Source organism: Terrapene carolina, unplaced genomic scaffold, assembly GCF_002925995.2.
Source record: "Terrapene carolina triunguis isolate 2854851 unplaced genomic scaffold, T_m_triunguis-2.0 Scaffold66, whole genome shotgun sequence".
NCBI lineage: Eukaryota > Metazoa > Chordata > Testudines > Emydidae > Terrapene > Terrapene triunguis.
The window spans coordinates 33,057,176-33,073,074 of record NW_020664417.1 but is presented as its reverse complement, the minus strand read 5'-3'; the positions used below and the strand labels follow the sequence as shown (position 1 = coordinate 33,073,074).

The following is a 15,899-nucleotide window of genomic DNA, read 5'->3' as shown; positions in this document are numbered from 1 at the left end:
CTGCATTATCTAACAGCACATAGTCTTTGTGACTGTCACTCAGAAGGTTGTCTGCGAAGCAAGCAGTCTTTCTTGTATGCAGAAATTATATCTGGCTAATAGGACCTCATAACTGGCTACAAAGAACTGTAGGATTGCTGAGGAGTAGGCTTTCTGACCAAGTAAATCTAGTTTCTTTAACTCTTTTTCATTTGGTGTGGATCAGAATTGTTTTGCCTCTTTGTTTACCACAGCAATTACAAAAGAAGATGGAGCATGATGCATGTTAAAGAATTCCACACCCATAGGTAGGCAACTGATACTTTTTATCTGTGCTGGGGGATGTAGTGGTACAGAAGCAGGTGTCTGCCACAAGATTCTGGCTGGATCCATGATGGTCTCGTTAATTGGGAAGGCTGACTTCCCTACTGCAGAGGCTTGATGTATGTTCACCAATTTATATGTCTGTTCTTGTCCCTTTGCCATATGGATTTGGATGGTCTCTGCCATCCTCTTTAATGTGTGTTGGAAACCCTTATAGTTGTCCATTTGTGGGGGTGGGTGCCACTAAGACCTCATCAGGGGATGAGGAGGAAAGAATGATTGGTGCTGGCAGGTTGTCTTCCAGTGCCTGCTCTTCCATTACCTCCTCCTCTGCCTGTGGTTGTGTAGGAATCAGAAGGGTTGTTAGGGCAACTAAATGTGCAGTGTCATGGAGGAAGCAGACTTCTGGTGGTGAGGTGGCTTCCTGGGGTTGAAGTTGCTGTGAGCCAACCAGGGTCCCTAGCGAGGCCACATGGGCATCAGTGTGTAAGAACCTAGAAGCCAGGGGATTGGGAACTATGAGCGTGGATTCTGTGGGTCCCAATATCTTTTGCGTGAGCAGTGTCTGGATCCTCTATAAGTTGTTGAGGGCTGTGGAGACAGGCTGGGTAAGTAACTCTGTTGCTGAAGTAGAATTTCTTTGTCCTTCAATTCCAAAGAGGAATCCCAGAAGAATGTATAACTTGGATCCATGAGATTTGCCCTCAGAGATTTAGGGATCGAACTACAAGATAGATCATTGTGTGGAAGACAACAGCAGGGACGATTGTGGTTCTGGGTGAATCTGCAGGTCCACTGGTGCCAGTATCTAAATAGTGCCAGGCAGGGTGGCGTGTTCAGGTGCACGGGAACTGGTTTTATCAGGACATTATGGCAATTTCTGCCACAGTGATGGTGAACTGTCCTGATTGGCTTGATTCCAGTGCCAAAAGAGTCAGTGCCTGGACCACTGAAGTGGGCAGTGCCATGGTTGGTGCTGTACTCTTTCCTGACAGTCTGGATTTTGGTGCCAGATGCTTCAGTGCCATATGGTTTGAACAGTCTTGAGAGTGAGCTTCAGTGGGAACCCTTTTGGGTTGCAAAGTCTCAGACAACATTCAGTGCCATGGTGAGGTTTTCCTCTTAGAGGAAACTGTTGAGCGACCTGCCCCGAGGTCTTCTAGCTCCCTGCAGTCTAAGGACAATGCTATTGTCATGTTTGCAATTTGAGTCGGAGCTCTTGAAGGCCAAGAGTTGCTTTTATACACAGGCTTGGAAGATCCCTGTACATTGGAATCTAGTGAGCCTGGTTCAGAAGTGAGTCTCATTGACTTGATCATTAGGAAGACCTAAAGGCAGCCCTCCCTGTCCTTTCTAGCTTGGGAGCTGAAGGACCTGCATATTACGCATTTACCGGGAATAAGTGATTCTCCGAGAAAACAGAGGGACTTCAAGTGTTCATTTGAAACTGGAATAGTTCCCTCCCATGAAGGGCAGTGTTTTAATCCCAGCAAATCAGATGACACCATACTACCCGGGTGAGCTCTAAGAACTAAAGATTGCAACAGGCAACCAAACTATAATATAAACCTATTAGCTAAAACTACAAGAAGGGGCTGGCAGTTTCTTGGACTGTTGGGCTCCATCTCTAAACCATGAGAGGAACGGAACAGCAGCAAGCACACCTCTCCTTTACATGCCCTTGCAGTGGAGCACAAGGACTGAATAGCACATGCATGCCTTATGGAAACTGCTGGCCAAAAAGACTCCCACCTCTAGTATATGAAGCACATGCACACATCAGAGGAATGTGTATATGGACAATCACTTGCGGGAGCACTGCTGATACTATTGATATAGATATGCCAAGGGTTTCTCTCATAACACCAAGTGTATTAAATCTAGAAACAGAATTTGAAACAGTCCTTATTTTCAAAGAATACTAATTTCCATTTTTTCAAAGGAACTTATCACACTGATCCGCTTTGTTTTATAACATCTAAAAAACAATAACTTGAGTAGAGTCACTTTGCTACAACAAGACATAGTGTGGGGGAAGTTTTCAGTAGTGCCACAGAAATTTAGGAATACAGCTCCCATTGACTTTCAATGGAATCTGGGCTCTTAAACACAGCGAGGCTAAATATTTTATGCAAAATCTTTTTTCATCCCAAAATGCAGTCTTTGATTGGCTAAAACAATTATCAAATTCAGGTAGACTTTGGCAAATTATTTTGGTTAAAAAAATTGGAAATGTCAAAACAGTTTCAGCATTTCTGAAACTAAACATTTCCATGTTTTGTTTTGGAAAAAACATTTTATTTTGGAATTTCCCTCAATTTTATTAAAAAAAATTTGTAAATTAAAAAAAAAAAAACCCACCACAGAATCAAAATAAAATGTTTTGTTTGGCACTGACAAACATTTTCGTTAACACAAAATGAAATTTTTCTCTACATATTGGTTTGCCAAAAATTACTAAACATTTTCATTTTGGGTCAACCTGAAACAATTTTCTTTTTCAATTTTTTGGACCTGCACACAAACCAAATAATCAGTTATTTGTACAGCATTAGCATAAAATCCCTTAGTTACTTTTGAATATCTCCTTCTTTAGCCCAATTTATCTGACCACCATATAACCAAACTCCTAGTTAACCAACAGTCAATTACAGCCCACAATGGCAATGCATACCATATGTTACTCTCCTGCATATCCAAAGGCTTCAGAGGTCTCTGAAACACTTAAGAAAAATTGGATTGTACTGTAATTTGACATCCTTAACAAATATAGACTAGTGTATAATTATAACCCAAACCCCATAGTTAATACCTGGACTCACTGTTAAACCTTGTGAGAGGCCAGTTTGAGCAAATATACTGTTTTCAACTTTCTTTTAAGGTTGTTACCTAGCACATCTCACATTTCAGGCCTCAGTAAAGCAGGTGGGGCAGTTGCAATATAAAAAAAATAGGCACATATGCAAGTTTTGTATTTATTCCCATGACAACTGATGCCCAAAATAAGTAATGGGATTGCATGTAGCAATCTGCACACCCATCTCTCCACATCCTCTGCTAATCAATATTTTCAAGGTCCAAAACTGAGGCACTGTGTCTGGGGGCACAATAGGCAAGTGTTTTGCTGGGGGGATAAGGGAGGTTGGTGGAGAAGTGAGGTGAAAAAAGGAGCACCCTCCTTCTCTCTTCCAGCTCAGTTTCATAAAAGACATGGTGGAAGATCATAATTATCCATATTAGCCCTTCACTGTTTTTTCCTAGTCCCAAACCCTTCCTCTTCAACCTAGATTTTACCCTAGATCCCTCATATGCACACCACCAATTCACCTACCCAAATCCCCAGCTGACGCCGTTCCCCCGTATTCAGTCCCGCCAATTCACCCCATGCCCGCCAGTGCAGCATCTCAAAGCCCCTAGGTTCCTCTAACCAAGTCCCTATCAGTTCAGAAACATCCTACACAACACCTATGTCTCAGGCAGAAATTCTTTTCCTCTGCCCTAACTTCTCCACATCTGAACGCTTGTTTATTTATTAGTTCTGAGCCATCTCCTGTCTCTTATCCCAAGGCTCAGAACACCCCACATTCACACACAACCCTCTATGTGCAGAAAACCAGCCCCAGGCTAAGAGCCCTTTACCTTGCTACCTGTCATCCTCTACCACCAAGCTAAGAGGCATCCTCTACCCCATTTGTTGTTTGTTCTGGGAAAGTAGGAGCACAGGCAGCATATGAAAACAGCCCTATACTCTGCTTATGTGATAATGAACAGAAATAACCTTGCTCTGTGCCTCCTCTCTGCTATCCACCACTTATGTGCTGCAGGGCCAGGAGTTCCCTGCCAGTCAGCCAAGTGTATTACATTACAGTGGCTGGAGAAACTCTAGTCATAGCAAGAGTTCTCACTGGCAGCAAGTAATGCTACATTCTGTAGTTTGAGCCAGAGAATACAAAGTTGGGACAGTAGTGGTAGTATTTAGCCCCAGTAGTTCCTACTAACTAGTTTTTCCCTTGACTTAATCTCTGGAGAAAGGAAGGAGGAGAAGGGTTGGCTGCAGTGCTCTTATAGGACATTTGCCAAGCAATCTATGCAAAAGCCTAAACAATTGCTTCAGAAGAAGCCATTTTCTTTCACTCTCACAGAACTGGAGCTAGATGGTGCCATGCTGGTGATTTTAGTGATTTCATGCACAAACATAAAAATGGTATGGCATGGGAGAACATATGTTCCAATTCCTACAACTTCCAGCTGATAGCCCAAAAAGTCCATAACACAATGTGTGAAGAGTGAAATAAGGAGGTAGAAAGAAACATGCAAATGGACGGACCATTTTTATGCCTGCTGAGTTCCAAGAGTCATACCTTGTGAATACACTGGAAAGGCTCACTGGAACTGAAGGTGCTTATTTTGAGCCAGCTCTGCTTACATTTAGGACAGCTTGCATCTGAGAAGCTAGACTGAGGAAACCAGCATTTAGTGGTCTGGTGTTACAAAACTATGCAAGTAGAATTTGGGTGATGGAATTTTGTGGGGATTGTTTTTCCTCATTAGCTTGCAAGTTGCTCATTTTCTGAGAATAAAGATGGTTTAAAGGTTTTGTCAGTGGGGACCTCCATATTGGTCTGAATGGAATTTACTGTTTAACGAATACAGGAATGGATGTAAAGCACAGTGCAGAATATGAAGCCTGTGATAAAAGAATAGATTGTCTTTAAGGGGGTTTCATATTACCAATGTGCTCCAGAAATACTGTTCTATTTATGGCTTCAATGCAAACACAAAGAGCTAGTGAATCAAAAGATTATTTTTTCATATGATTCTTACCAGGTTCAGCTGCAGACCGGGGCTCTGGATATCACATTATCCAAGGAGAAAATAAACAAGAAAAATGTATTAGAAAGAGGTTACATTAATAAAAATAATAGAAGTTCTGTATAGAAATACTACAGGCAAGTACAGTATCTATGCAGATGATACTGGCAGGAAAAATCAAGGATGACATTCATATCACCTGTCTATAATAGTTCTTCTGGAATTAATTTACTTGGTCTGTATTACTATTACCCAAATAAGTGGATAAGAGGTTTTCCCTTTATCCAGAACTCAATCCTTATGGTGGAAAGTGACTGCATTGACTGACTGAGGCTAATTCCATGGTGCTTTCTTGAGAATACATGAATATTATTGGGCTAGCCAAAGGGCTATTTCTTACTTTTCTGGAGAATTCTGAAATCTGGAGAATCTTGGATTTCAACATCCTGTCGAAACCACTCGACGTGCAAGGGAGGAGCTCCCCTGACTCTGCACTCTAGTACAACAACCTGTCCTTCAGATGCTGTGGAGTTTTGCAGCTCCTGAAATGTGACAAACATACTGTAAATTAACAAAAAACCCTACATACTTTAAAACAATCAAATCAAGCTTCCCAGCCTCAATTTATTTCATTGTGTCATAACATTCTGCTGATTTTCTCTTCCAAGAACAGTGTTTTCAGTTGGAATATGTTTAATACAGGGTCTATTTTTGAATACATTCTTATCATGGTTACAGAAGAAGTAGTGCACTGCTTGTTCTCTAGGAGGCTGATCTTCTGAAAGCAACATCATTGAGGAGAAAGTGGAAAATGGTTAACTCCAAACATCCACAAGAGGTGGATGTCAACAGATAGTCTTCTATCTTATTTTTTACCCCATGGTGTGAAATGAAGAATTTTCAGCTGGCACACATCTTTTGTTAACTACATATTGGCTAATCTGGACATGAGAGAATAAATTGTTCTTGTTAGTCAATACATATATTGTATGTTAAGCACAATATTAATATAAGTGTTGGGAAGTTATGTTAACTGAATGCATTATACCCGCCTCACAATTCTGTCCAGCCATGTCAAGTATACCATAACACCTTGCATTAGCTGAAGTAAGCTTTGGCTTAAGTAGACAGGAAAACTGTCAGCATCAGGACACGAGTGTGTTACCATAGCAACAAGTAGGGAGTTACTCTCACAGGTTAATAGTAGAATGTCCCAAAGGGAAAAGGACAAGATATATGAATGTCCTATCCTGGTACAAACCTAGAAGGTACCTTCATGGACCAGTACGTGAAAGGCTAGTACCCAAGACAAAGATAAGGAAAGGAACAGAACAAGTAGTTAAGGAAAATTGGAAAAACTGGTGGTTTGAATTTTAGTGACATGTAAAGAGTTTTGTAACTTCTACAATCATCCTATAAATACTCCTAGCTAAAATGTGTACTTGGTGAGCACATCCATTATTGTTAAAATAACTTCAAAACCATTAGATTTTATTATCCCGGATGCAATGATGGGAATGGGTCTTTCTTATTAGCATGTGTTGCCAAATGTTTTGTTTTTAATTTTTGTAGCCATGGCCAAGTACAACAGTGATAGGTATGCTACAAACACATTTAATTCTTTAAAACATTTCAATAGTGCAGAAGAACAGGAAATTCACTATTACAATGTAAAGCTGCTTTTCCTAAGTGGCCACTAGTACCTACAAGGAAAAGGACCCATAACAAACTATATAAAGTATATGTTTTAATGTGATTAAAGGATTCATGCATTATTAGAGACTGTAAAGTAAAATGTAGACTGTATATAATGATAGAGAAAACAGACCTTTGTAAAAATGGGTGTGGAGCAGACAGGCTTGGATCCATCTAGTCGGTACAGATATGACGTAGGGCTTTGGACCTGGAAAATCAAAAATGACAGTCACTTGAAGCGCTAAATGTATTATTACTGTAAAGTTTGAATATGCTCTGATAATATGATCAATATAGATCTAATGCAAATCCAACTACATAATCCTGCAAAGGAGTTTTTATTATAGTACAATCATTGTGCAACTTTACTATTTCACATGTGTACTTCTGCAATCAAAATACAAGATTTAAAGGTTTTGATGCTCCACATGAGAACTGTGTTCCCAACTGTCATTACCTTAATGAGTTGTGTGTGTTCGATATCTGATCATCTTTAAAATATCTCCCCAAAATGAAGTAGTTCTGCATCGCCTATTATTACGTACCATATAACAATGTAGTATGTTATTAAAAAAATATAATCTAAGAACTAGGAGGGCTTGAACCAATGTAACAAAAGGAGAGAGGAAGAGGAGTTAATTTCGAGAGAAAATGTGATTGTCCAGAGACCAACATAGACACTTTATAACTTACAATCACTTTAGGCGAACTTATTTCCCACAGCTGATGTAAAAAACAGCAAAGTATAACTGAAACCACAACCATTTCATTTAAGTTAACCACAGAAAATAAAAATTAAAGAGTCATTTTGTGCTAAAAGTATGTAATTAAACATCATATGCATAGGGAGTTCTGAGCAGTATAAAAAGAATACACATAAGAATTATCATAAATCTTATTAATGTAGCATCCTGTGTAGTATTCAGTACATTATCAAGTGCTCAGATATTATGGTTATGACTGTGGTGTAAAAACCTATATAGCACATATGTGCACATGCTCAAATACACTGAATGGGGGCAAATAAAGTAAGTAACTTCAAAACATTTTTTTTTTTTACTGTTAATCTTCAGATTGCAAATGGCAGTTCAATGATTTTAAGTTAAATAATATGAAGTATGATCCCTCACCCCCCAAAATGGCAATTCCGCCCCCCAATATTTAATTTTGAGAGAGATATTTAATATGTTTGACTGACTTAACATGATGTCTGAGTACCTGCTGAATGGGTACAGAGATAGGCTGAATTACAGCTGTGGTGACTCCAGCCTTTGGAGTAGAAGATCCTATTGTTAAGGAAACAGAAGTGGTTTTCTTCTGGGCCCTGGAAAAAAAGGGGGGAAAAAACCATTTTTTCAGATCATATAACAGTTATCGAATGTGTTACTTTGGAACCAACGTAAACTCAAAATTCTTACAGGATTTGAAAGGGATGACACTATATTTTATTTGCAGTGTTGTTGTAGCTACATTGGTCCCAGGATATTAGACAGACAAGGTGGGTGAGGCAATATCTTTTATTGGACCAACTTCTGCTTGTGAAAGAGACAAGTTTTCCAGCTTACACAGAGCTCTTCCTTCAGGATGTCTGAGTACCTGCTGTAAGGTACTGAGTACCTTCAGGAAGAGCTCTGTGTAAGCTAGAAAGCATGTGTCTTTCACCAACAGAAGTTGGTCCAATAAAATATTACCTGAACCACATTGATCTTTCTACTATATTTTACTGTCTATCCCCTTCCTACCTATCTTTGTCTCTATGCAATTTATAAACTCGTGCTGATCACACTGCCAGATTAAAATTACAAAATCAGCTTCCATTTTAGTCCATGCTTATAACCTTCCAAAATATTAACTTTGGGCAAAGATAGAGAATATCAGCCCAAAGGGTGAATATGTTGGAAGGTTTGAACTCAATCCCTTCATCAGCTGCTTTTCAGTTATGGAAGTATTTAAATTGTAAAACAAAACAAAACATTTTATTTAAAAACACAAACTTGACATCCACTCAAGTCCTCTGAGGATTAGTGCTTTTGCTTTGGTTTGGGGGATAGATTCTAGAAAAATTATAAAAAATCAATCAATCATGGTTTAAGTGATATCACTTTTGAATGTGCACAGCTGACATCTTCTAAGATTTCATAAAGTTAGGTCCAGCCTGTACCACCCTTACTCACAATGAATAAATACCCACTTTTCTACAAGTAGTCAATTTTCTTCAGAGTGACTACTCAGAATAAGCATGGGCAAGGATGGTAGATCTGATCCTTAATGATGCCCACACTTGTAACACTGCACATTTTCTATACCTAATCAAAGAAGGAGACTCGACAAGGACAGGAGATGCAGCACATACACTGTTGCTAGCACGATATGTTTGACAGAGATTATTTCCATGAAAGAAACCAATAAAATAAAATTCTGAACATCCAGGATAGGAGGAAGTGTTGAACATAAACAATTTAAGGCTTCTTGCATTCTAAAATACTTTGCAAATTTTAAGATTTAATCTGGAAAATAAGTTTCTCTCTTTTCACATTGCAAAGAAACAGTTATCACAATATAAACAGATATATTACTGCCAGGGCCGGCTCCAGGCACGAGCTTGTCAAGCAGGTGCTTGGGGCGGCCGCTCCGGAGAGGGGCGGCACATCCAGGTATTCGGCGGAAAATTCGGCGGACGGTCCCTCACTCCACCTTGGAGCGAAGGACCTCCCGCCAAATTGCTGCCGCAGATCGTAATCGTGGCTTTTTTGGGGGGGGCGGCTGCTTGGGGCGGCCAAAACCCTGGAGCTGGCCCTGATTACTGCTTGTTTAAGTTTCAGAGAAAACTCTCATCACTACATCCACCCTTTTTCTCTCCTTCTGGGAACATCCAAAAACTTAGAAACTAAGGAAGATATTGGATACAGGTGAGTAAGCAACATTTTGTTTTGGGTAAAACTTCTCAAAGTTGTAAAATTGTTCATTTTGCTTTTTAAACTTTCAAAATTTTACTTTTCCAAATTTCAGATACATCTTTTAAATGGGAACATTGGTATACATATCGTTACATGAATGCTTCCCCCTGACCCAAAATGTTTATTCAAATTCAGTATTGCCAAAGTATTTCCAAATATAAATTTGGCTCAGCTAAACTACTGGGAAATGTACTCCTTTGTCACAGAAATGTATGTATTATATATACTTGGGCTGTCAAGCGATTAAAAAAAATTAATCACTATTAATTGCGCAATTAATCACACTGTTAAACAAAAGAATACCATTTACTTAAATATTTGTGGATGTTTTCTACATTTTCAAACATATTGATTTCAATTACAACACAGAACAGAAAGAGTACAGTGCTCACTTTATATTTATTTTTATTAGAAATATTCGCACTCTAAAAAACAAAAGAGGTATGAGGTGCATTGAAAAATACTATTTCTTTTGTTTATAATTTTTACATTGCAAATATTTGTAATAAAAAATTATATACACTTTGATTTCAATTACAACACAGAATATAATATATATGAAAATGTAGAAAAACTTAATAAATTTTAATTGGTATTCTACTGTTTAACAGTGCAATTAAAACTGCAATTAATCACGATTAATTTTTTAAAGTTAATTGTGTGAGTTAACTGTGATTAATCAACAGCCTTAATATATATAGATTGTAATTTTCCAGCCTATATTAAACCTTCTTCCACAAGTAAGTTAAATTGACTTTGTTTTTTAAGAAATTTCCTTCACTAGATGTTCTGTGAGTAGAGCCAAGTTAATCTAGGCATAGCTATTTTCTGCATGCATTATACATCAACATATTTTCTTTTAAACAGATGTCCATTAGTCTAAAGTTATTTTCTGTTTTGATAGCTCTGAGCCTACAATAAAACCTGCATGTAGCAAGTCCCAAGATCAAAGTCCGGTATTGTACTTTAACATAACTTGATCATTGATTAACACCAGTTAGCCTCTTCTTTCTTTTGGAGTAACCTCAGCAAGGACAGATGTAGCAGAACAGTTTTGCTACCATTCTTATACAGTTATATAGAAAATTTGTATATCATTGGTGTTACTGAGCACACTTACTGTGGCATAGCTCCAGATTTTGACTTGAAAACTAAACTTTCACTCTCAGAATCTGTTGAGCTGACACCTGGGGAAAAAAAAAAAAAAGAGTATATTCAGTGCTGTTATACACTCTCCAATCTCCACTACACTTAATTTCAAAAGTAAATACTATACTTCTTTAGTATTATTCTGAAAGCATTACACTGAATTGACTTATAGGATGTAGTATAAGTGAAATCATTTCAATGCAGAGCTGGAAATTCTTTTTTTGAAAAATATTGTAGCTTTTCTTTTTGCCTGACATGTCTTTATGATCTTTAAACGGTTTGGGAGTCATGACTGTGCTGATATATATTATTAGAGGTTAATTGCTAATTTAATCACAAATTGTTTTTCCTGGGTTTTTAACTCCTTCACATTAAGGCAAATTAAGCAAAAAACCTCTGGTTACCTACATGCATACCATTTTTCCGTAAAAGATGAGTTAATGGGCCATATTCATTCCTACCTGGTTTAACATCATGGAAGTCTTTGGAGAAGTGGCAACATATGGGGGGAGGGGCATGTGGGTCACATGTCTCCCCTGCCCCCTGGATTTGCTGCTTGGCTAGTCCTAAACATGCTCAGTAACATTGCTGAAGCTGGCTGCCCTCACTCTGTCCCTCCTCCCCCTACTATCAGCAGGTATGAGTCATCTCTGCTTTAGAGATATACCTACAATGAATTTGGTACAGTCAGATTAATTGTTTAAGGGGATGCATTTTTTTAATCCATTCCAGGAAAGGGAATTTAAGGAATTTAAGACCTTGAAGGAAGCTGAAGCTGTATGCTACTTAAAAAAAATAATACTATGCATGCTAGACAAGATTCCTGAAGGAATCACTTACTGTGCTATTAACGTATGTAAAAAAAAAGTGATGTGTGTGACTTTTCAATGTCTTTGTGGGTCAAACAAATGCAGACTGAAATCCATAGGCCGCTAACTAGAGGTTTTCCTAACAATTCATCTGGGATTTCCATTGTCCCCAGTTCATAGCAAGAATGATAGCAAATGATACACTGTAGCTATTAAAGTTGTATTAAATAAAACTGCCAGTAGAGAGGAGGAAATTTCATTCTACTTAATTCAACGAAGAGAAGGTTAAGGGGTGACTTGATCATAGTCTATAAGTATTTACACGGGGAACAAACATTTGATAGCAGGCTCCTCATTTATCAGACAAATGTGTAAAAAGATCCAATAGTTGGAAGTTGAAGCAAGACAAATTCAGACTGGAAATAAGGTACATATTTTTTAACAGTATGGCTAATTACCTTATAGAAGAATTTACAAAGTGTGTGTTGAATTCTTCATCACTGGCAATTTTTCAATCAAGATTGGATTTTTTTAAAAATGTTGTAGTTCAAAAGGAATTATTTTGGGCAAGTTCTTTGGCCTGTGTTGCATGGGAGATCAGCCTCGACTATCAAAATGGTCCCTTTTGGCCTTGGACTCTATTAATAGCTATGAATAATTAGCGTGGCTATATTTTTGATAGATTAGAGAAAGAGGTGATAATGGGGCAAGATCTGGATATACACAGACCTGGGTTTCACCAGAGGCTCCATTTGATCTCACAATGAAAGAAACTATATACCTAACATATACTGTGGTTTTTTAAAATTAAAATGTCAGCATTAATTCAAGATTTCCAGTAAAGCATTGTGACAGTCTGTATCTTTATATTCACCCTTTTTACAAGACTATGATAAATTTTGTACAAAGTATGCCTTGAGAGTTATCATTTGAAAGCTCATAATTTGCTTATCATTATTGTTCTTGTAAAATATGTGTGACAACATTGTATGCAAAGTTATAAAATTCTAGTTTAAAACATGCTCCAAGTCTGGTGAAACAGCTTCAGACCAGTTCCCCAGAGACAACAGGCTAGCCAACACCTCAGCTAGGTGTCAACATAATCAAATGGACCACCACCTGGTTAAGCAGCTATTCTTTGGCAGGAAAAAGGGTGTAAGCAAGAAATTTACACGTTGGCAAAGAAACAGACTGGCTGTTGCCTGAACCCCAGCTGGAGATGATTTTCAAAGAAGAATAATGCTATAAGGAAAGGGAGCAAACTCCTCAGATTACCTCTCTCTCCTCACTGCATCAACACTTGAAAGACAAAGGAAACAACATTGAACTGAGGGAGGGGTTCTGGCTGAAAGGAATCCAGCCAGACTGCTGTAAGCATGTTGTGAGAGAAACCTTTTGCTTTAAATTCACTCAGCTTGTTAAGTTAGGTATTAGTTTGTGTTTTACCTTTTATTTCTTTGTAACCAATTCTCACTTTTATGTCTCATCACTTGTAATCACTTAAAATCTGTCTTTCTGTAGTTAATAAACTTGTTTTATCTAAACCAGTGTGTTTGGGAACTTCATTTGGGATAACAAGATTTGTGCACACCATTTTCTATAAATGAAATGACAGACTTTCTATGTGCTTGTATTGTCCAGGAGGGTACGGGGCAATACGAGATGCACATTTCTGGGGACAAGTCTGGGGTAGAGAATTTGCTGCTGTCACTCTGTAATATAATTCATGGCTGGCTGGCTAGCTAGCTATAGCACTCATTCAGTATATCTGGCAGTCATTTATATGCTGGAAGCTGTGCGTGGGCAGATCAGGAGTGGTTGCTCTCACAGTGAAGCAGCGTAAAAGGCATCCCAGATTGGAGAATTGAGGAACACAGCTGTTCAACAGTCCAGACGGTACCCTGGGTAATGTCACAAGCATGTTTAAATAAACTGGTCATAATGCCCAATGCATTGTTATTGCATCAGGTTGATTTTTAAGCTTTCATCTGTCTGTCAAGTAAGGCTTTACACAGTAAATATAAAAATATTTGTAGCAATGACACCATCCTTTTATATCCACATACTTATACTTGTTACAGAGTGGCAAAGAGGCTTACCCTCCTGCTGGTTTAAGTGAACAGGTGCAGCTCAGACATTTATAGATAAACTTTAACCTTAACTATAACTCGGTATAGCATAACATTTGCATGGTAAACTGTCCACCCTCAGTTCAGAGGCTATTTATATTCATCTACGTGCATTATACTCATCACCAAACTACTGCTGATGACCCTGCATAGCCTTCTGAGAAACAAAATGCTGTCTTTAATTCCTATTTACCCCCTTCATTAACGATTGCTTGAGATTCTGGTTATTATGTGCACAGATTTTAGTTCTTCCTTTAATGGGAAATTTGAAAGAAACTTAATACTTTGAAAAATATCAGAATTGGGGTTCAAATTTTGATGTTTTCCATTTATCACACTCAGAATTTAATCGGGGCATTCTGTGCAACTGGAAGTTTTAATATAATCTATGTATCTAGAAACATCTTGAACATGGGAATAAAGCTTTTTCATGCTCTTTTTTTAAAAAAAAAACACAACTGATGTTTCATAGAAAGTAATTTTGTTTAGATCCAAATCTTCGATATACCTGGTGGGGGTGTATGGATTTCTTCCTTAGAGATGTGTGAAAATGAGAAATTGTCATTGCTTATTCTGAACGTAAACTCCAAAATTTCTGTTTGATATAATCATAAGCAACTAGTTATTAGTACATCACAAAGACTGACTTCTGGGGAAAGAATCATGCAGATACCTAAATATTCAGTCTATATTCAATGTTGCTAGGCTATAAAAATTAGGAGGTAGGTGTGTTGTAATAACTGGGCCTACAAATTTACCCTAATTGTGAGCTCAGCTGTGAAAAGCAAATGAAAGTTTATAAAATGTCACAATAACCTAAAACAATAAATTGATGGAGAAAGGTACAAAAGGGAAATGAAAGACTGAATTAGTACAAACAAAAAGGCCCACTGATATAATTCAAGGAAGGACTGTGTTAAGCTATTATGCTGAGTAAACAAGAAAAGTACGGGACCAGAAATTAATGTAGGGTTACCATACGTCCGATTTTTCCCGGACATGTCCGGCTTTTCGGCAATCAAATCCCCGTCCAGGGGGAATTGCCAAAAAGCGGAACATGTCCGGGAAAAATGCCGTCCGGGCACTTCCCCTCCTGCGGCTGCTCTGTGAGTCCTCCCCTCTCAGACTTCGGCTCCGTTAAGAGCCAAGCTGCCCGAAGCCGGAGCGCTTTGGCAGCTGGGCTCTTAAACAGAGCCGAAGAGTCAGGGAGAAGCAGCAGTTGCCGGAGCCTGCTCTAAGGTAAGCCTGGGATTGGGGCAGGGATGCCAGCAAAGCTGGGAGTACCATGCGCCGCTGATTGCACAGGTTGGGGGCAGCGCTGGGGGAGCTGCTCCGGGGAGTCGCCAAGAAGCACTGACTGTGGTGGGGGAGAAGGGGAGGGCAGTGTAAAAAAGGCAGGAGCGTGCAGAGGGATCGGAGCTCTGGCTGGGATAGGCATCGGGCTGCCTTGCCTGCAAGTGGATCAGAGCTCCTGGGGCTGGGGCGTGCTGTATGGCGCTCAGCTCCCCATTTGTGATGAGACACAGCAGTGTGGTGGATCACTGTGAAATACCTGCCCAATCAGAGCTGTGGGGGCAGGACTTGCAGGGGCTGGCTCCGACAGCTCCCATTGTAGCTTTTCCCAGCCAATGGGAGCCACTGAGCTTGGCTTGTGGCGGGCCCAGCACGTGGAGACCCTGGCTGCCCCTGATCCTAGGAGCAAACACAATGCCAAAACGAAAGTGTAAATTCACTGCAGAACTAAAGACGAAGTTCCCATGTTTTCGAAGTGGTAGAGACGAATGGGAAGCTGAGTGCATGGTATGTAGACCTGGTACTTACATCTCTGTGAAAAATAAAGGTGCTAATGATTTACAAACTCATGTGGACTCAGACAAGCACAAAAAAAGCAGTTCAAGGAGAGAGCTCATCAACAAAATTGACAGATTATTTTGTAAAACCAGGCAGCGAATCAGAGGATGCTGTTACTGCAGCAGAGGGTGTGTTTGCATTTCACACCGTTAAGCATCATAATAGCTTTAAGTCAATGGATTGCACATCTGTCT

At 39.1% G+C, this 15,899-nt stretch overlaps 1 protein-coding gene across 6 annotated transcripts in view; it reads right to left on the bottom strand.

Moving 5' to 3' along the window:
* The window catches only part of PALLD (palladin, cytoskeletal associated protein), a 321,293-nt gene that overhangs the window by 181,809 nt on the left and 123,585 nt on the right, over positions 1-15,899 (bottom strand). For 4 of the 6 annotated variants that reach the window (XM_024194956.1, XM_024194963.1, XM_024194988.1 and 1 more), the window contains 6 exons: positions 14,363-14,449; positions 10,888-10,954; positions 8,029-8,134; positions 6,944-7,018; positions 5,516-5,657; positions 5,128-5,151 (listed from right to left, as the gene is read on the bottom strand). In XM_024194956.1, the coding sequence (XP_024050724.1) occupies positions 5,128-5,151; positions 5,516-5,657; positions 6,944-7,018; positions 8,029-8,134; positions 10,888-10,954; positions 14,363-14,449 (501 nt within the window). The remainder of the gene's footprint in view (positions 1-5,127; positions 5,152-5,515; positions 5,658-6,943; positions 7,019-8,028; positions 8,135-10,887; positions 10,955-14,362; positions 14,450-15,899) is intronic. The other 2 variants (XM_024194971.1, XM_024194980.1) reach the window with 1 other exon arrangement.